The following is a 22,999-nucleotide window of genomic DNA, read 5'->3' on the forward strand; positions in this document are numbered from 1 at the left end:
TTTATTTTAGGAAACAGAACTGAAACAAGAGCTATGAAACTGGATGAGATAACCAAGTGAGTTTAAGTACAGAAGAAACAAATGTTAAATAAATTATTATTGAATAAATAAAAGGGCAAATGAGAGATTTAAGAATAACAATCCAATTAAGAGAAGGGGTATCAAAAAGTAACAAATATTGGGCTTCCCTGGTGGCGCAGTGGTTGAGAATCTGCCTGCTAATGCAGGGGACACGGGTTCGAGCCCTGGTCTGGGAGGATCCCACATTCCGCGGAGCAACTAGGCCCGTGAGCCACAACTACTGAGCCTGCGCGTCTGGAGCCTATGCTCCACAACAAGAGAGGCCGCGATAGTGAGAGGCCCGCGCACCGCGATTAAGAGTGGCCCCCACTTGCCACAACTAGAGAAAACCCTCGCACAGAAACGAAGACCCAACGCAGCAAAAATAAATAAATTAATAAACTCCTATTTCCAACATCTTCTAAAATAAAACAAAGTAACAAATATTGAAGTAAACATTTCCTCAATGGGTCTGCTGTATTCATGTAGAAAGATTGGGTGAATGATGTCTTGTATCTAAGCTACTACTAATTCTCATTACCATAAAAGAATCCAGAATCTGGGCTTGAACCTGGCTCCACCACTACTTGCTGTGTGACCTTGGACAAATCACTTAATGATCTTTGCTTCATTTTCCTCACTTATGAATAGTAACAATAATAGTACCCACCTCATATGTTTGTTATGAGGATTAAAATGAGTTAGTAGTTTTTAAGCAATTACCACAGTGCCTGATACGCTGAACATTAAACAAACAAACAAAACACAATCCTGGCAAAAGGATGTGACTTTGTGATTTCACTTTACTGAAGTTTATTTAAATCAATCAACTGAAAAACTACTAGATATAATAACAATGTTTCCTAGCAATAATCAGTTAAAAATATAATGCCAGAGTTCTGCTTTTGGGCAGAGTGCAGTAGATCATAGCACGTCAATACTTACATACCATAATGAGTAGACAATCAAATAATTACAAAAATCCTACTTTTTAAAAGACACTGAAAAGCTACAGAACCAATAAATTAGACAAAATAAGATTTTAGAAATGGGGAAACTTTTCTAAGTTAAACTGATAATCTGTAGCTTTTCTTACCCACCGCACCCATCTACACTGGGGATATTTGCTGATTTTGGTCACAGGGCTGACCATCAGCTTTTCCAGGCAGAGATCCTCTGCTGGGAGGAAAAGAAACCAGAAAGCTTTTAGACATTTAGAAACTGGAAACTTGAATAGACTTAAACACATGGCTGTTTTTTCCTTTGGAACAATTGTGGATTGCAGTGTTGTACATAAGCCTGCAAAGCTAGACAAAAAGCTTATGAAAGGCAGAGTGAAATCCTTTGCATTCTTCATGGTGCTTAAGAAAGAAAGATTTGCTGGGGAAGGCTGACCAAAGAACAATGAAAGTTTCCACTTCAAGATATCTGCCAGTTTTTGAGGCTTATATTGGTTAGGCTGGAGGCAAGAGAGCTAGGCTGGAACCTAAGACTATCAAAGCTAAATCTCCTATTGTAACAGGAAGGAAGGGATGAAAACCCACTATATTCTCAACTCAGCTCTAACCCAGCAAAATTCTTGACTGAATTGGAGTGATCACTTTCTCATATTTTCTACCTATCAGTAGAAAGGGAGACAGTATGATGGATGATAAATCAGCTATAACCAATATGACTGTTTTACACAGGAAATATATTTATAAAAATTACTTGGTACGTAAGAAAATACGGCACAATATTAAAAAGAAAACACAGACGAAAAACCCCACAAGAGATGCATGGGGAGTTTGCAGACAAGAATTTTAAAGTAAACTATGATTAATATATTCAAGAAAATAGAAGAGAGATAAATAAAACAGAAAAAATGATGGAAAATTACACCAGGAAATGGAATCTATAAAAAATTAAATGGACATACTAGGACATAAAACTTACAATGTCTGAAATTTAGATCTAAATGAGTAGGTTTATTAGGATTGAAGAATATAAACACAGGTCAAAAGGAAAAATGCAGCAGAACACAGAATATTAAATTCAAAGACAAATAAACAAAAAAGTAAAAACTGATGTAGAGAAAGTAAAAAGAATGAACAAACAGGACAAAACAAATATGTGAGACATTCTCAAAAGGATAGATATATATATATAAACTAAATACTATATATGTTTTAGAGCTATTTCCTTAGTGATTGCTCTAGGGTTTACTATATGTATCTTATCAAAATCTACTTTAGAGTTTATTAACTTAATTTCATGAGATATAGAACCATTACTCCTACATAGTTCTAGTCTCTCATCTTTCCTTTTTGTGCTATTGTTATCCACGTTACATATATATATATATGTTTTTGTACATACAAATACATCATGCATCAAATTCAACAATTTGCTATAATTAAGATTTTATATAATTTATGTTTATTGAAGAAGCCAAGAAAAGTAAGAGGGCAAGTAAATATTTATAGAGTTTTTGATATTAACTTTCTTATTTACTATTTCTGGTTCTATTTGTTCCTGTGGTTCAAGATTTCATCTGGTGTTATATACTTACTCTAATGCAGCTTTGCTCTCCAACCTACCTTCTTTGTTTTGTTATTTTCAAATATATTACATTTCTATATATTATTGGCTCAGCAAAAAAGTTGTATATGTATTGTCTTATACAATTGCTTTTCAAATCAGTAATGAGAGGAAAGGACAAAGAACATTCATCTATAAGGTCTTTTATAACTACATAATTACCTTTACCAGTGCTCTTTCTGTGTGTGCATTTACTTTATGTGGCCACTTGTCTTCGGCCTGAAGAATTTTCGTCAGTATTTATTGCAAGGTGAATCTGTTAGCAATAAATTCTCTCAGTTTTTGTTTACCTGGGAGTGTATTTCATCTTCAATTTTGAAAGATAGTTTTCCTGGATACAAGATCCTTGGTTTGTTGACAGGTTTTTTTTTCTTTCAGTACTTTGAATGTGTCATACTACTGGCCTCCATTTTTATTGATGTTAAGTCAGATGTTAATTTTATCAAGTTCACTTCTTTTTGGTGAAAACTTTTTATAACTTTTATAAAACTTTTTATCTTTGTCTTTTGGCACTTTTACTATGATGTGTGGTATGAAACGAAAGTCTGTGTCCCACCAAAATTCCTATGTTGAAACTGTAATCACAATGTGATGGTATTTGGTAGGTGTGGGGTCTTTAGGAGGTAATTAGGTCATGAAGGTGAATTCGTTATGAATGGAATTAATGCCCTTATAACAAAAGGCCAGGGAGCTAGCTAGCTCTCTTTCTCATGTGAGGAATGGGAAGAAAGCTGTCTGCAACCCAGAGAAGGTCCTCATAAGAAACTGACCATACTGACACCATTACCACGGACTTCTAGTTTCCAGAACTGTGAAAAATAACTTTTGTCGTATATGAGCCCTTTGTTATAGCAGCCTGAACTTACTAAAACCAGGTGCGTGGGTATGGATCTATTTTAGTTTATCTTACCTGGAATTGGTGGAGCTTCTTGGATGTGTACATTAATGTTTATAATTAAATTTGGCAAATTTTCAGCCATTATTTTTTGACATATTTTTTGTGCTCTTTTATCTCCTTGTACTCCCATTACCATATGCTGGTGTGCTTAATGGTGTTTCACCTTTGTCTGAGGTTCTGATCATTTGCCTGTCTTTAAGTCTGCTGTCAACTCAGAACAGTTGTTGAGTGAGCCCCACTAGCAAATCTTCCATTTCATTATTATACTTGCAACTGCAGAATTTTCATTTGGTTCTTTTAAAAAATAATTTATATTTCTATTGATAGTCTCTATTTGATGAGACACTGTCATCATGGCTTCTTTCCTTCTTTCAATATGGCTTCCTAGAAGATTTGTTTCTTTTTCTAAAAACGTATTTAAATAGACTGCTTTGAAATCTGTTAAATTCAATATCTAGGACCTCTCACAGGCAGTTTCTGTTGTCTGCTTTGTTTCTTGTGTATGGTCACACTCTCCTATTCTTTGTGTGTCTTAAAATACTTGTTGAAAATTGGACATGTTATATAATATACTGTAGCAACCTGGGATACTGACACCCTTCCCTCTCTTCAGAGCTTTGTTGTTTATTTATTTGTTTACTGAAATCAGCTAGGCTACTTTAAAAAGACTATTTCCACCCTGTATGAAACTTCTGATATTGCTCCTCAGAGGGTACAGCCAAGGCATACACAAAGTCACCTTGGGAAGACAGTGGTTTTAGTAGGGGTTTCTTCAACTGCCTCTTTTCTTTCCTTGATCTGTTAAGCTTTTTGCCTCTTTGCTGGCACATCCAGCTGTTATGCTCCACTAATGATACTGCTGTGATGAACAATGCCTGGGGACATACGTTGCTCCACAGTCTGATCAATTAAATTCAGACAGGGTAGATTTTCGTTTCATCTTTGAGGTTTGTTCTGATCCAAGGATTCTTTTTAGCTGACTTTCTCCCAGGTTCAGTCTGATAAACTAATTTAGCTTCTTGCTCTTTTAGAGAGATTATCAGCCTACTCTGAATTGTTTACCACCAAAATATCCATTGTTTTTGAGAGTGACCTTAGGCTTGAACTTCCCCACATTGTTTCAAATAAGGTCTTTCCTTTGGGAATAGCTTAAGAGTAATATATTCTTATGGACTACCCTGGATAAAATCTTTAAGCCACTGTTCCAAGTGCTGTGTAGCCTTTGGTCTGCTTGGGCTGCCTCTCCTAATGTGGATGTTCTGCCCTATGAGCAAGCTGGAGTGAGGATGATGAGGCCTCCAGTATTCTCAGTGTGCTGCATCAGGACTAGAGCTACCCTCCTATGAATGGGGGCTGGGTAAAGGAAGGGAGCCCCTGACTTTCGACTGCATTCATCAGGAATCTAACCTCTGCAATTCAGAGTTGGAGGCATGAGAAATGATGAAGGCCTGCCCATCTTGGAGAGATACCATAACCCTTAATTGGGAGCTGAGGGGAGAGGAAGCCCCATACTCGATGCCACATCTACCCAGAGTGAAATTTCCATCAAGATGAGGAGGGGTTACTCCTACACTGTTGGTGGGAATGCAAATTGATGCAGCCACTATGGAAAACAGTATGGAGGTTCCTCAGAAAACTAAAAATAAAATTACCATATGATCCAGCAATCCTACTCTGGACAAAACTATAATCCAAAAAGATACATGCACCCCTAAGTTCATAGCAGCACTATTCACAATAGCCAAGATGTGGAAACAACCTAAATGTCCATCAACAGATGAATGGATAAAGAAGATGTGGTATATATATACAATGGACTACTACTCAGTCATAAAAAAGAACAAAATAATGCCATTTGAAGCAACATGGATGCAACTAGAGATTACCATACTAAGTGAAGTCAGAAAAAGAAAGACAAATACCATATGATATCACTTATATGTGGAATCTAAAATATGGCACAAATGAACCTATTCTACAAAACAGAAACAGACAGACATAGAGATAAGACTTGTGGCTGCCAAGGGGAAGAGGGGGAGAGAGAGGGATGGACTGGTAATTTGGGGTTGGTAGATACAAACCATTACTACATTTAGAATGGATAAACAACACAGTCCTACTGTATAGCACAGGGAACTATATCCAATTTCCTGGGATAAACCATAATAGAAAAGGATATTTAAAAAAGAATGCATATATGCATAAAACTGAGTCACTTTGCTGTACAGCATAGATTGGCACAACACTGTAAACTATACTTCAGTTAAAAAAAAAGATGAGGAGGGGTTAAAATAAAAATAAAAGAGAGAAAGCATTCCATTTATAGTAGGAAACAAAAAATAGGACATAAACTCTTTGCCTAACCATAGGTCTTGAACATTTGTCCTTTTATTCTTTTAACAGCTTTTGTTTTATATTTAAATCTATAATCCATTTTGAGTTAATTTTTATATAAGAGGTATAAAATAGGTGAGGTTAATTTTTTTGCTTATGGATGCCCAACTATTCCAGCATCATTTGTTGAAAAGGTTATCCACTGAAGTACTTTTGTAGCTTTATTAAACATCAAATGGACATATTTGTGTGAGTCTACTTACTGGTTATACATTCTGTTTCATTGATATTATCTATCTATCTGCCAATACTACACTATCTTGATTACTGTAGCTAACAGTAAACCTTATCATTGGGTAGAGCTAGTCCTTCCCTTTATTCTTTTTCGAAATTGTTTTAGCTATTCTAGAACCTATGCCTTTCCATATAATTTTAAAATAAATTTATGTAATTGTATGTCATAAAAAAAACTTGTTGGGTTTTTTAATAGAAAGTACATAAACCTATATGTCAATTTGGAGAACAATGACACCCTTACTATGTTTAATCTTTCCATCCATGAACATGGTATGTCTGTCCATTTCTTTAAGTGTCCTTTTATTTCTTCAGCATTTTGTAGTTTTAAACATACAGATATGTGTGTTCTTAAGTGCGACCTATTTAATTTTATTTGAAGTAATTGTAAATGGTATTGTTTTAAATTTCAGCTTCCTACTGTTGTAATTATATAAAAATCAAATTGACCTTTTTGATGTTGATCTTATATCCCCCAAATTAACTGAACTGACTTATTAGCTGCAGTTTTTCTCTAGATACTTTTTTCTACATAGACAATCATGTGATCTGCAAATAGGGAGTTTTATTTCTTACTTTCCAATCTTTGTGCCTTTTAATACGTTTTCTTGCCTTCCTGTGCTACTGAGAACTTCTAGTGCTCGGTTGGAGGAAAGTAGTGAGAGCGGACAACATTGCTTTTTTCCTGATCTTAAGAGGAAGGCACTCATTCTTTCACCATTAAGTATATTGTTAGCTCTAATTTTTTGTAGATGTTCTATATCAAGTTCAGGAGGTTTCCCCCCGCCCCATTCCTATTTTGTTAAGAGGTTTTTCAAGAACGGGTTTTAGGTTTTGTCAAACACCTTTTCTGCATCAATTGATATGACCATATAATTTTTCTTTTTTAGCTTGTAGATATGATAGATTACATTGATTGTTTTTCCAATGTTGAACAAGTTTTTACCTCAAATAAATCCCACTTAGTAGTAGTGTATAATAATTTTTTATACATTGTTGGATTTGATTGGGTAATATTTAGTAGAGGATTTTAAGTTCATAAGAGATCTTGGTCTACAGTTTTCATTTTTGTAGTGTCTTTTTCTGATTTTAGTATCAATGTAATACTAGCCTCATAAAACAAGGTGAGAAATGACTCAGTAAAGCTGAGTAAAATAGATATTAATTCTTCTTTAATGTGTGATAGAATTCTCCCATGAAACCATCCAGGACTGGAGCTTTATTAGGAGCTTTTTCATTACAAATTTACTTTCTTTAATGGTTATACAACTATGCAGATTGCCTATGTCATTGTGGTTAGTTTTGGTAGTATGTGGGTTTTGAGGAAGTGGTCCGTTTCTTCTAAGTTGTCCAATTTATGAGTATAGTTTTTCAAAGCCCTTTCTAATTATCCTTTTAATGACTAGAAGATACGCAGTGATAGTCTTTGTCCTATCCTAATATAGGTGATTGTGTCTTCTTTAGTTTCATTAGTCTAGTAAGAGGTTTACTAATTTTATTGAGTTTTTAAAAAACCAGCCTTTTATTTGATTTTCCCCTGTCATTTTAATGTTCCCAATTTCACTGATTCCAATTCTTAAGTATCTCCTGTCTTCTTCTTGCTCTGACTATATCTGGCTCTTATTTTTCTAGTTTCTTGAGGAAGAAATATAGATTAGTGACTTGAGAGCTTTCCTCGTCCCTAAAAATTAGTGTTTTCATGGTATATCTTTTTCTATCCTTTTACTTTCAACCTACCTATGTCATTGTTTTTCAAATGAGTTTCTTGAGAATGGCATATGTTGGATCATTTCTAAAAATCCATTACATCAATTTCTGTCTTTTAATTGGCATATTTAGATTATTTATTTAAGGTAATTGTTGATATCTCAGGATTTAAATCTGCCATTTTATTATTTATCTTATGCTTGTATCTTCTGTTTCTCTTTTCATGCCTTACTGTGGATTACTTGAGCACTTTTTAGGATTCCATCTTAACTTACAGTGTTTTTGAGTACACAATTTTAAATACTTTAGTGGTTGCTTGGTGTTTCAATATACAGATGTAACTTAAAACAGTCTACTGGTATTGGCGTTTTATCATTTCAAGTGAAATACCGAAACTCTACTTCCACTTAGGCACCTTTACCCTCCCACATTTTAAATATGATTATGTTCATTATTTACTTTACATACATTGTGCACCACATCATATGGTGTTATAATTTTTGCTTCAACCTTCAAATGTGATTTAAGAAAATCATAAAAAAAGATCAGCTAATCTATTTACCCATTCTGCCGTTGTTCCTCCTTTCTAAATTTTCAAGCCTTTTTCTCTTATCATTTCCTTTCTCTTTAGAGAATTTATTTACCCATTCTTTCAGGATAGGTTTCCTAGTGACAAATTCTTTTATTTTTCTTTTGTCTGAGTATCTGCTTCCCATTCATTCCTGAAGGATAATTTGACTGGATGTAGACTTTGTGACAGGTAGTTCTTTCTTTCAGCACTTGAAAAATGTTGTGCCGCTTCCTTCTGGTGTCACTGCCCACCCTGCCACCACACCCCCCGGCCCACCTTCAGTGTTTTATATTGGAGACGGTACTTTTCAGTTCTGTAATTTCCATTTGGTTCCTTTTTGTAATTTCTATTTTCTTCATTTGTTTCAAGAGAATTACTAATAGCTTGTTGAAGCATTTTTATGACTGTTGCTTTAAAATCCTTGTCAGATAATTCCAACATGTGATTATTCTTCATACTGGTGTCTGTTCACTGTTTTCTTCTCATTCAAGTTGTGATTTTCACTGATCTTGGTATGATGAGTGACTTTTGACTGTTCCCAGGACGTTCTGGATATTATGAGACTCTGAATCCTATTTAATCTTTTTAAGATGTCCTCTTGTTGACTTGTAGTATAAGGGCCATATGTTCAGCTTCTTGCTGGGTCCCACTGACACCACTCTGGCAGAAGTGAAGCACTGATTCCCACTGCCTCATTGAAGACAATAAGGTAGAAGTCTAACTCTTCTCTTAACCTTGCTGAAACCTTTCTGGTGAAAGTGGTGCATCACCTTGCTCCACATTGTTGTTAGTATGAGATATTCAGCTCCCTGCTGGACCCTGTTAACACTGAGAGGGGAAGGGAAGTAGAAGGTTGACTCATACTGAGAGTGCAGTAACATCTCCACTGATGTTGATGTATATGAGAGTGGAGTGTCATCTCCCTTAAAGGCCTCATTAACACAGTAAAGGGGGGATGAAGTAGAGTGATGACTAGTCCTATCTTGCACTGCCTCTTGGTCTAACTTCTGCTGGGTTGGGGGAGTCTCGGCTCATCACTGGACCCTACTGACACTACCCTGCAGGAGCAATCAGAGCATAACCTGTTTCTACTGGGCTGGTGATAGAATATCAACTCCCTACTTGGTCCCCACTACCATATTCTGGCAGGGAAATCAGAGAACTGTCTACCCTGCTATGTGAGAGATGGAAGAATAGCTCCCTGATCACCCCACCAACACCACTGGCAGAGGGGATTCAGAGATCTGCCACCTGCTTCTGTCAGGTGGCAGGGGTGAGGTGGAAGATCAGCTCCCTTCTTGGCTCTGCTGAAACTCTGGGGAAGTTAAGTAGTTTTCTCACTGGAATTTGGCTGGAGTAGGGAGGGTATGCCAAAAAAGGCTTTCTGTTCTGTTAGTCCACCCTTGTCTTGGGTCCCTTGGCAAGAGGGAACAGGCTTTTCTACGTGCTTTTCTTTGCCTGTTGGTGGTTCCAGGTTGGAGGCTGGGTAAAATGGGAGACAAAAAGAAACCCAGGTAACTCAGTGCCATGTCATTCCTCAAGTCCTGAAGTCCTAAGGCAGTCTGATTTCTTATTCCTACCTTTCAGAGTCTTTCTATGCTTGTTTATTTTTTAGTATAAACAAACAAAAGTCCAGGGATTTTTAATTGTGAGAGGAAAGATTTTGGCAGAACAGGGCTACTCCACCTTGGTTAGAACCAAAAGTCTTCTCAGTAGGAACACTTTCGAACTTGACAAACTCAGTGTAATATCTGGAGCAATTAATACATGAGCCAACAGAATAAAAAAGAAAAGCAACATACAACCTTTCCTACTATACAAAGAAAGCACTATAATCATAATAGTATGGTGCTAGCAAAGGAACAGATAAACAGATCAATGAAACAACAGTTCAGGAAAAGAGAGATTTGTGTATGTGTATGTGTGTGTCTAGGCATATGAAAATTTAATACATGGTACATGAGGCAATTCAAACCATAGGGGGAAAAGATGAGTTTTTCAATAAATTGGGCTGGGGAAATAGATACATTTGGAAAATATTATGAAAGTTTAGTCATCTCATTTGTAAATAAAAACAAATTTACACCAATATAAATTACAAATATATTAAAGAGTTAATACTTAAATATATCTATTTTAAATAAATTCAGCCAAGTGGCAGTATAAATTGGCTTAACTACCTTGGAAAACAGTTTGATTTCATCCAGAAAATATACATTACTAAAACTCAGGAATCCCATTCCTCAGTATATATTTCAGAGAAACTCTTACACAGGATATTTTTATAAGAATTTTATAGCATCATTTTTCATAATAGTTCCAAATGGAAATAAGTTGAATATCCTTCAACAGAAGGATGTCTCAATAATTTGTGGCACAATGCACTATTTTATAGCAAAAAATAAAACAAAAAAATAAACCAAAAACAACCCCCCCAAAAACCTTAGCTATAGACAACAACCTGATGAATCTCACAGTATTGAAAAAAAGAAGCAAGGCACAATAGATTGAATACAATGAGACTCAATTCATACAAAGTTCAAAGAGAAACAAAAATAAATTGTAACATTTAAGGATGTATACATATATAGTAAAACTAAATAAAAGAAAGGAACTGATAATGATAAAAATTCAGGGTATTGGGTGGAAGAGATGGTTGTGATTGGGCTAGGAATGTATTTGCTCTTTATCCCTTAAGGCTTTGGCCAAGCAGCCATTCAATATGAGGTGATTTACGGTAAATTATAAATGTATGCTTAATTCAAACTGTGTATGAACTAAATAATGATTTCTGGTGCTAGAAACATTGTGAAAGATTACCACATCTGCCAAAAACTGAATTATGCTTCATCAACCAATCATATCTTTTTAATAGTAAATGTAAACATGCATATTTATTTATACATAGTATACTACAAAGAGTATATTTCAAATTTAGACTCAATTGTACTATTTAGGTAATTTAAAATTACTCATATACTAGCCAAATAAAATAAACATTACAACCAGATGTTTCAAATTTCCTCCAATCAAAACAAAAAGTATCAGCTGAAAATACTAATGGTGCCAAAAAATGTTGAAATATTTTATGACTGTTTTTCTTCCAACACTTTTGAAAGGAAGAATCAATTTCACATTTTTTTATGCCTCAGGCCTCAAACTCTCTAAAGCTGTTTTAGATACAGTAACTGATGGAAAATAATCACTATTACATGTCATCCATGAATCATGTTTTTTTTCAAGGAATCTCTTGAGGAGTAACTGTTAAAATTCTATAATTAAAAAGAAAACACGGGCTTCCCTGGTGGCGCAGTGGTTGAGAGTCTGCCTGCTGATGCAGGGGACACGGGTTCGTGCCCCGGTCCAGGAAGATCCCACATGCCGCGGAGCGGCTGGGCCCGTGAGCCATGGCCGCTGAGCCTGCGCGTCCGGAGCCTGTGCTCCGCAACGGGAGAGGCCACAACAGTGAGAGGCCCGCGTACCGAAAAAGAAAAAAAAAAACAATGAAAAACACTACTCCTTTAGAGAAAAGTCACTACTAAAAAATTGAAAACATTTCTGCTAATTAATTAAACTAATAAAAGAGTATATTTATCCTCTGTTTCTAGGATGGGCCTTCCCCAAGGCAACAGTTTGGGGCCACTATTATGATCTCATATAGCTCTTTTAGGCAATTCCACTAACTAGCATGGCCTCAGCTAACTTTTGCATAATGACAAATCTCAGTATCAACTGAAAGACAGAATTATCTTTCTTTTGAGTTACAAGCTGATTTACCCAATGGCTTAGTGGATATATGGTTATCTAAAAGGAACCTCAAATTCAATAAGTCCAAAACTTACCCTATTTCCTCTCAAACTTATTCCTTGTTTTGTATCTCCTCTTTAGGTTAACAGCAACACAATCTACTCAGATTCCCAAGGCAGAAACCTAGGTCAACCTTTCCATCTTCCCTTAAATATCCAATAAATCACCAAATATTGTTGATTCTATTTTCTTAAATAATATTTCTTGAATCTGAGGCTTTTTTCTTCAGCCTCACTGCCACTGCTTTAGTTCAAGTTTCAATCGTTGCCTATATTCCTGCAATCTGGTCTCCTTCTTTATAGATGGAACCTCTTCTCCACTGAAATAATTTTTCTCACTCATCAAAGAAAAACCTAATAAAATCACCAACCTGATTATGCCACTTTCCTTCTTAAAATCACATAATGGCACTCCATAGTTTTCAGTTTAAAATCCAAATTTCTTAACATGGCATAAAGGCCCAATGAAAATCCTACATCTCAACAATCTTTATTTTACACGTGTGATCTATCTGGTGTCATATTATCTCCTATTTATGCATTCACAAGTGCCTCTGCTTCTGTACAGAATTCCAATTTGCTTAGTATACCTCTTGGAAAGATTTTGCTGATTATCTTTTTTGAATGACCAAGTGTCCTTCCTTCCTATGTATTTCATAGAATACTTTGTTTACCTTTATCACTTAACACATATTGCAACTGTAATATAAGACAGAGCACCTTTAAGCACCACAAAAAATTAATTTCAATAAGCTCACCTTTATTAATTCCCATTTTATTTTCTGAAAAATGAGAGATATGGATTAGACATAAGGTTCCTCTCAGCCAAACTACTTTATGAATTTATGTCAAGTTGGAAAGAGTCTCTTGACACTCCTGACTTTTTCCCCCCACTTGCTGCTAGAATACAATCATGGTATTAATTACTGGTGTTGTCCACACAGAACACCTGAGATACTGAAAGTAACAGTATAGAACATAAACATGAATTTAACTTATTTAAAAATAATGTAACCAAGTTTAGGAATTATTTACTAAGATTTGAATTTATTGAACTTGATTTAGAAAAGTTTGATCTAATCAAACTTAACAATTTGTTGAGATCTTTACATGTACTGTTAAGAGGCTCAACTCATCTTGTTTACCCTTGACTATTGCTATCCAATTGTTAAATTTTATTCATGGAAAAGACTAAGTTCAGTTCTCTTTAGACTGTAAACTGCTTTTAGGAAAGGGCCACGTGTTATGCTAGAAGACTAATAGTCCACAGGATTTAGTAAAATGTTAGAGACAGAAAAATGTAACAATGCTGTAATATTCAAAGAATAAGGTCAATTTTTCATGTATTGTGCTGTAAATTTTAAATTGAGATTGATCTACTGTGTTATCAAAGGAACCAGGAAGTATATACTAGAAGACTAATATTATTTATAATTGGTGAAAGATGATAGGGAAAAGAAATTAAAACAAGATTTAAAAAAGTCCATTATGCATACTAATGCTTATAAAGTGCTTTCTTAAGTAAATTTTCAATTAATTTTACAAGAAAGGGTTGCTTTCTTGATTTTCCTAACATGTATTGATGATGGTAGATGAAATCTGATGATGATTATCTGATATGTATATTTTAATTCAAACAGGATAACTGGGAGTTAAATGATGCCCTAACACTGCCAAAGATTCAATAGGATAAAGACAAAACAATTATTTGCCCACCTTCCCACTGAGACACTGATTCTTTGTAGAGGTGAAAAACGCCATACTATACCTTGATTTCTTCTATTTCATCTGGTACTATCTTGTATGCTGATATAGTCCCACCCAACCTGAAATTAGGAGAAAAAAATATTCTCAAAACCGGCAACAGTGTATTAAAAATATGGACTGTTTCTTCCATTAGCATCAGAGTGCCACCAATAACTGCCCATTACCCACCCCAACAACCATGGAGGAAAAACAACCATTTTGTGCTCAGGTTTTCCATATAGTAGTTTAAAAAGGTAGACAGTAAATGACTACTGAAAGAGGAAACATAAGTTAGATTTTTAACCATAATTAAACTTCTCTTATCATGGTTTTAATGATGCTCAAACTGTCACTTTTACTGATAGATTCTGTCACAACTAAGATGTATCAAGAACAATAGCAGACATTTCTATTTTCATGGCATCATGAGACACAGCTAGGTTTAGAATACCTATCAATTTAACATACCATCAGTATTCTATAGTATTGTACTCAGGAAGACTGATTCCAAATTTCATGTTCTTTCCCTTACAACACACTGCTTTCCTCACTAAAGGAATCATTCTAGAGGTAAAGTGCTCTTTTACTCTAATCGCAATTTTTCAAAGGTCCCACAACTAGGAGTGGCAGACTGGGCTTAAGAACTCACTTCCAGAAACTGATAAGCAAATTCTAAAATTCATATGGAAATTCAAGGAACACATAACAGTCAAAAAATCTTGAAAAGAAGAAAGCTGGAGAAGTTACACTTTCTGATTTCAAGTCACTACAGATCTACAATAATCAAGACAATGTGGAGCTGGCATAAGGATAGACATATAAAGCAATAGAGTACAACTGAAAGTCCGGAAACAAACATCACATTTATGGTCAACTGGTTTTTGTTTTTCTTTTTATTTTATTGTAATAAATATAGTTAACATTTTAACCATTTTTAAGTGTACAGCTAAGTGACAATTACATTCATAATGATGTGCAACCATCATTACTATTTATTTCCAAAACTTATCCATAACTTAAACAGAAACTCTGTAATCATTAAGGAATAACTCCTAATTTTCCCCTTCCCCCAGGCCCTGGTAACTCCTAAACAACACCGTCTTTACGAATTTGACTACTCTAGGAAACTCACATAGAGGAATCATACAATATCCGTCCTTTTGTATCTGGCATATTTCACTCAGCATAGTTCTCAAGCTTTATCCACATGGTAGCATGTATCAGAACTTCAATCTATGAATTACTCAATCATATGGTAATTCCATGTTTAGCATCTGAAGGACTGCCAAACACTTTTCCACAGTGGCTGTACGATTTTACACTACCACCAAGAATGCATGATGGTTCCAATTTATCCACATCTTCATCAATACTTGTTATTCTATTTGTTTAATGGCTACCCTAATGGGTGTAAACTGGTAACTCATAGTTTTGAGACTCGCATTTCCCTAATAAGCAGTGATATAGAGCATGGGTCCCCAACCCAGGGAACAGTGGGCAAGCGATGGGCAAGTGACTAAAGCTTCATCTGCCAGTCCCTGTCCCTCGAATTACCACCTAAACCATCCCGCCCTGCCCTGTCAGTGGAAAAATTGTTTTACATAAAACCGGTCCCAGGTGACAAAAAGGTTGGGGACCACTGCTACAGAGTATCTTTTCATGTTCTTATTGGCCATTTGTATATCTTCTCTAAAGAAATATCTATTCAAGTGCTCTGGCAATTTTTAAATTGGGTTGTTTGTCTTTTTGCTGTTGAGTTGTAGTTTTTCATATATTCTGGATATTAAACTCTTACCTAAGATATTATTTCCAAATATTTTCTCTCATTCTGTAGGCTGTCTTTTAACGTTCTTGATAATACTTTGATTCACAAAAACTTTTAATTTTGGTGCCGCACAATTATGTATTTTTTTCTTTTCATGCTCACCTTACTGGTGTCATGCATAAGAATCCATTGCCAAGCAGAAACTAACACACCATTGTAAAGCAATTATACTCCAATAAAGACGTAAAAAAGAAAAAAGAATCCATTGTCAAATCCAAGGCCTTGAAGATTTATCCTTATGTTTTCTTCAAAGTGTTTTATGGTTTTAGTTCTTCTATTTAGAACACTGATCTGTTTTGAGTTCATGTTTGAATATGGTGTGAGATATGGGTTCAAGTTAATTCTTTTCCATGTGGAAATCCAATCATTTAGCAATATTTGTTGACAAGCTTTTTCTTTCCCAAAGCTGTTGTCAAAGCTTTGACTTAGCACCCTTGTCTAAAATGAATTTTCCATAGATACGGGTTTATTTCTGGATCCTTAATTTTATTCAATTGGTCTATAGGTCTATCTTTTTGTGGTTCTCGGCATAGAAGTCTTTTAGCACACTGGTTAAATGTATTCCTAGGCATTTATTTTCAGATGCTATTTTAAATGGCGTAGCTTTTAATTTCCTTTTCAGATTGTTTATTACCAGTGTATAGAAACAAGTAATTTTCATGTGTTGATCTTGTACCCTGTAACTTTGCTGAACTTGTTTATTTTTTTAAATTTATTTATTTAATTTATTTTTGGCTGTGTTCAGTCTTCGCTGCTGTGCACGGACTTTCTCTAGTTGCGTGGGCTTCTCTTGTTGAAGATCATGGGCTCTAGACGCGCGGGTTAAAGTAGCTGTGGCATACAGGCTCAGTAGCGGTGGCTCGAGGGCTCTAGAGCACAGGCTCAGTAGTTGTGGTGAATGGCCTTAGTTGCTGCTCGGCATGTGGGATCTTCCTGGAGCAGGGGCCGAACCCATGTCCCCTGCATTGGTAGGCGGATTCTTAACCACTGCGCACCAGGGAAGTCCCTGAACTTGTTTATTGACTCTAGTAACTTTCTTGTGGATTATCTATATACAGGATGATACTATCTGTGAATAGAGATAGATTTACTTCTCACTTAACAGGCTGGATGCCTTTTATTTCTTGTCCTTGTCTAAATACTCTGGCTAGAACTTCCAGTGCAACGTTCAATATCAGTGGTGAAAGCAGGTATCTTTGTTTTGTTCCAGATATAAAAAGAAAGCCTTCCATTTTTCACAATTGAATATGGCGTTAGTTGCGGGGTTTTCACAAATGCCTTATATCAGGTTAAGGAAGTTCCCTCTGTTCCTAGTTTTCTGAGTGTTTTTACCATGAAAAGAATGCTGGATTTTTGTTAAATGCTTTCTCTGTGTCAAATGAGATGATCATGTGGTTTTCTGCTTTTCAATCTTTCTGTTAATGTGGTATTATTGCAGTGATTAATTTTCTTATATTGAACTACCCTTGAACACCTGGGGTAATCTCACTTGGTCACTGTGTATAATTCTTTTAATATGTGGTTGCACTCAGTGTCGTGATACTTTCCTATTTTGCATCTATATTCATAAGGGTTATTACTCTATAATTTTTCTTTGTTCTGGATGTCTTTATCTGGCTTTGGTAGCAAGGTAATTCTGGCCTCACTGAATGAGTTAGAAAGTATTTTCTCCTCTTCTGTTTTATGGAAGAGTTTGAAAAGCATAATGTTAATTCTTCAAATGTTTGGAATAATTTACCAGTGAAGTAATCTGGTCCTAGACTTTTCTTTGGTGGGAGATTCTTTTTTTTTTTTTGTAATTAATTTTTATTGGAGTATAGTTGTTTTACAATCTTCTGTTTGGTGGGAGGTTTTTAATTGTTGAAAATCTGTTTACTTGTTACAGATCTGTTGAGACTTTCTATTTATTTTTATGTCAGTTTAGGTAATTCACATGCTTCTTGGAATTTGTCTGTTTCATCTAGGTTACCAAATTTGTTGGCATACAACTGTTTAGAGGATTTTTTATAATCATTTTTATTTCTGTAAGATCAGTAGTAATATTCACATCTTTATTTCTGATTTGTTTTTGAGCTTTCTCATTTTCTTAATCAATGTAGCTAATGGTTTGTCAATTTTCTTAATTTTTTCAGAGAACAAACTTTTGCTTTTGTTGACTCTGTACTGTTTTTCTATTCTCTATTTAGCTCCACCTTAATCCTTATTATTTTCTTCCTTGATCTTTTCTTTTTACCCTGCCTCCCTCCCTTCCTTACATTAATTGTTTTATGTATCTAAGCTGATTTTTTTTTTTTCTGTAGTGAATCATTTTAATTCCCGTGTCATTTCCTGTTTTACATCTTTTATATTTTTTTGGTGGTTACCATGGGGAATACATTTAATATTCTAAATTTATAGCAATCTAGTTGATTGATAACAACTTAAATCATTACATGAAATGTCTGCTCCTATACAGGGCTATCCTCCTACTTTTATGTTGTTGTCATAGTTAAATTTGCTAGTTTTGGAGTTAGTTTTCTCTTTTTCTCTAGTCCTTCAGGGTATAAAGTACTGTATTTATCGAGGATGTTTCTTTCTTTTTGATGTGCACATTTATAGCTATATATTTCCCTCTGAAGAGTGCTTCCACTGCATCCGGTAAGTTTTGGTATGCTGTGTTTTTGTTTACATTTGTCTCAAGGTATTTTCTAATTAACCTTGTGATTTCTTTTTGAACCACTGGTTAAGAGTGAACTGTTTAGTTTCCATATATTGTGAATTTTCTAGATTCCCTACATTTTTGTTTGCTAGCATCTTTCCAATGTGGCCAGAGAAAATACTTGGAATGATTTCAATCCTTTTAAATTTACTGAGACATTTTTTTGTGTGTCCTAACATTTGGCTTATCCTATAAAATGTTCCAGGTCTTCCTTTGTGTATTATCAGCAATTCTCTTTTGAAACATGACTGTGCTTGTGTCTGTTAATTTACTGTTAGAATTAAATGTGATAATACATTTATTTCCTTAATGCAATTTCATTTAACAGGCTTCTAATTATATGACTTTTCTGAATGAATTAATCTATATAATAAAAATAAAGGAATCTGTAGATAGTGATTATTTCCATTACTGAAACAGTTCCAGAAAAAAAATATTGGTCCAAATTCATTAGGAATAGAAATATTTAAAGGTAATTCAAAGTTGCTCAGAAATATTTTAATTTTCTCCCCAACTCTAATCTGCTTCTTCTACAGTTCTCCCCAGTTTTTGTTATGGTAAATGTTAATTGATCCAGTAGTCCATGTCGTAAGTGTGGAAATCTTTCAAATGCCTTTACCTTTCTCAGCCCCTACAAGTAGTAACAGTCAAATTTTTATTGGCCTTAATTTATCTGGAAAATAGCCATTCTTCCATTTCCACTTCAGTACTTTAAGATTTTATCATTTCTAACCACAGTTTTAGTAGTATCCTCGCCACAGTTGTAACAAGCTGTATCTTTCGAAAATGTAATTCTTCTCATGTCACATCCTTATTAATGGATAATACCTTAAGAAGTGATGAGAATTCCCTTTATAAACTCGACTCTTCAGTCCATTTCTTGTTTCATTTCCTGTAACCCTTTCACAGTACCTCTTTGTTCTAGCCATGCCCAATTGTCACTAATTTCATAAATGCTTTATGCCTCTCTATTACCTGTATCTTGAATGCTCTTCTACACCCCCAAAACTCCATATCAACCTTCAGGAGTCAAATACCACTTTGAGAACACTTACACAAACTCTGGAAGCAGAAATAAGCACCTCCTCTACTGTGAATAGTGCTTTACTCACACTTGCATTATAGCTTTTATCCTACTATTATAATTAGCTGTTTAGAGAACTACCTTCTCCACTAGATTATGAAGGTACAGATTATATTTTAAATTACTTTCTACACTTGGCAAATAGTGAGTACTTAAAGCTTGATAAAGCAGCACACATTTGGTAAATTAATGAGAGAGGTTAGAGGAGCCAGACATGTGAATTTTCACCAAGATCATAAACAAAAATCTTTTTTAAGAGCAGTATCTCCAGACTTTCAGATCAAGATGGATGAGTGGGAGAAAGCATGAACACACCAAAAATACATCTACATTACTATAGGAGGCAGGTCAAAAAGATCTTGCTTTATGTCAGATAGTGTTCTGCCTATGTTTTCTTCTAAGAGTTTTATAGTATCCAGCCTTACATTTAGGTCTTTAATCCATTTTCAGTTTATTTTTGTGTGTGGTGTTAGGGAGTGTTCTAATTTCTTTCTTTTACATGTAGCTATCCAGTTTTCCCAGCACCACTTACTGAAGAGACAGTGTTTTCTCCATTGTATATTCTTGCCTCCTTTGTCATAGATTATGACATGGAACAGGTGTGTGGGTTTATCTCTGGACTTTCTATCCTGTTTCATTCACCTGTATTTGTTTTTGTGCCAGTACCATACAGTTTTGATTACTGTAGCTTTGTAGTATAAGCTGAAGTCAGGGAACCTGATTATTTATACTCCGTTGTGCTTTCTCACGATTGCTTTGGCTATTTGGGGTCTTTCGGGTTTCCATACAAATTGTAAAACTTTTTGTTCTAGTTCTGGGAAAAATACCATTGGTAACTTGATAGGGATTACATTGAATATGTAGATTGCTTTGGGTACTACAGTCATTCTGATACTGTTAATTCTTCCAATCCAAGAACATGGTATCTCTCTCCATCTGTTTGTGTCACCTTTGATTTCTTTCACCAGTATCTTATAGTTATCCAAATACAGGTCTATTGCTTCCTTAGATAGGTTTATTCCTAGCTATTTTATTCTTTTTGATGTGGTGGTAAGTGGGATTGTTTCCTTAATTTACCTTTTACTCTTCTACACTGTTGGTGGAAATGTAAATTGGTACAGCCACTATGGAGAATAGTATGGAGGTTCTTTAATAAACTAAAAATAAAACTACCCTATGATCCAGGAATCCCCCTCCTGGGCATATTCCCAGAGAAAACCATAATTCGAAAAGATACATACACCCCATTGTTCACTGCAGCACTATTTACAACAGCCAGGACATTGAAGCAAGCTAAATGTCCATCAACAGAGGAATGGATAAAGAAGATGTGGTACATATATACAACGGAGTATTACTCAGCCATAAAAAAGAACAAAATATTGCCATTTGCAGCAACATGGCTGGACCTAGAGACTGTCATACTGAGTGAGGTCACACAGAGAAAGACAAATATGATATCGCTTGTATGTGGAATCTAAATAAAAGGTCAAAATGAACTTATTTACAAAACAGAAATACAGTCACAGATGTAGAAAACAATCTTATGGTTACCAGGGGGAAAAGGAGGGGAGGGATAAATTGGGAGATTGGGATTGACATATACATACTACTATATATAAAAGAGATAACTAATATGGACCTACCGTATAGCACAGGGAACTCTACTCAATACTATTTAATGACCTATATGGGAAAGGAATCTAAAACAGAAAGGATATATGTATAACTGATTGACTTCTCTGTACAGCAGAAAGTAACATTATAAATCAACTATACTCCAATAAAAAAAAAATACATCTACATGAGGAACAATTCTCACTAAAAAGTAACTGAAAATTGGCATAAAGACTCCTGTACAACTAAGGTTGTAAGACAGAATCACAGGGAATCAGGCAGCAACGGAAGTGATCAGGTCAGGACTTGTGCCCCTGGGAGGGGACTCAGAGGAAAAGGGAGATTACAGGGGTGGAGAATTTCCCTGGAGAGTGGTTCCAGCCACATATTAGGTGCCCTAGTACTGGAGTCTGACACAGGGAAGATAAGCCCCCTTGGCTGGTTGAGCTCTGCTGTGATGAACAGGAGGGCTGTCGGCAGCACGGACTTCATTTGTGAGGAGTTAACCAGCACTGGCTTGCTCCCACGGCAGAACAGAGAGGGAGAATTAGGACTGCATGAGTGGCTACCCAGTTTCCCACAACAGCCCCAGCATGCACCCCAGCCCAAGCTGAGCTAATGCTCCAGCCATGCTTATTTCACCTCAGAGCTCCACAATGGAGTGCCAGTTGCCACAACTGGGAAGGCTCATCTGTGGGAGGCAGAGGTGACTCAGACCTGGGCAGTGTCTGAGCACAGCTCGGTGGCCAATGCTGGTGCTTACTGAGAAAGCTTATCAGAAGCAACCCTGATCTCTGACACTGGCCAGACTTCACAGCCTGCATCCTGATACACATCAAGAGGCCAGGTGGGCTCTGCCTGCCCTGCGGCATAGCCCTACAACATTACAGGGTTAGTGGAGACTGCGGAGGAGTGTGTGGCTGCAGGGGGAAATAGAGACACAGATGCAGCGGGGGCTGTCATCGCAGGCAGCAAATTGGAGGTAGCATAAAACTCTGTGGCCAACCTACAGAAGCCCATGCCCCATCATGAGCCCAGAGCCTGCATGGCCGCTGTTGGTGCAGCACTGCTCTCCTAGGGCAAGGATGCCAGGTACTGAAAGAGGAGAGAGCACATATTTTAAGGAAACAAATCCAGCTCGTAATCAATATTCAGGGCTTCTGCTCCTTAAACTTGGGATCCAACCCCAGCCCCAATAGGGCAGAAAGGGACAATGAGTAGAGGGGAAGCACTGACTTACAGTTAGCTCTGGCCCTATCCCTTCATCTCCAGCCCTATCCACTACCAACGTGATAGATGCCACAACACCCTGAGGAAAGATGTCACTTCTGTTCATGTCAAATCCAGCTCTCTCACCACAGGCATCAGGCCCACACAGACTGTATAGGGACACTTCCATATAGGGACATTCTTTCAAGACCACAATAGGTAACTGTTTTACCTAAATTCATAGTGACAAAAAAAAAATGAAAAAAAGGGCTTCCCTGGTGGCGCAGTGGTTGAGAGTCCGCCTGCCGATGCAGGGGACACGGGTTCGTGCCCCGGTCCGGGAAGACCCCACATGCCGCGGAGCGGCTGTGCCCGTGAGCCATGGCTGCTGAGCCTGCACGTCCGGACCCAGTGCGTCTGGAGCCTGTGCTCTGCAACGGGAGAGGCCACAACAGTGAGAGGCCCGCGTCCGGCAAAAAAAAAAAAAAAAAAAAAAAAAATAGGGATTTGTTTCAATTGAAAGAGCAACAGAAAACCTCTGAAAAAATAATGAAACAGAGATAAACAAGT

At 36.2% G+C, this 22,999-nt stretch overlaps 1 protein-coding gene across 15 annotated transcripts in view; it reads right to left on the minus strand.

The window, feature by feature from the left end:
* GPHN (gephyrin) overlaps positions 1–22,999 on the minus strand; it is a 617,199-nt gene that overhangs the window by 386,958 nt on the left and 207,242 nt on the right. For 7 of the 15 annotated variants that reach the window (XR_013827354.1, XR_013827355.1, XM_079915074.1 and 4 more), the window contains exons 3-4: positions 14,019–14,076; positions 13,009–13,032 (exon numbers count right to left, since the gene is read on the minus strand). Coding sequence is in view for 11 of the 15 variants with exons in the window: in XM_079915074.1 (XP_079771200.1) it covers positions 13,009–13,032; positions 14,019–14,076 (82 nt within the window). In the remaining 4 variants the exon portion in view is untranslated. Of the gene's footprint in view, positions 1–13,008; positions 13,033–14,018; positions 14,077–22,999 lie in introns of those variants that run through there. The other 8 variants (XM_079915075.1, XM_079915085.1, XM_079915083.1 and 5 more) reach the window with 2 other exon arrangements.

This window comes from Stenella coeruleoalba (genome assembly GCF_951394435.1).
Source record: "Stenella coeruleoalba genome assembly, chromosome: 2".
Taxonomy (NCBI): domain Eukaryota; kingdom Metazoa; phylum Chordata; class Mammalia; order Artiodactyla; family Delphinidae; genus Stenella; species Stenella coeruleoalba.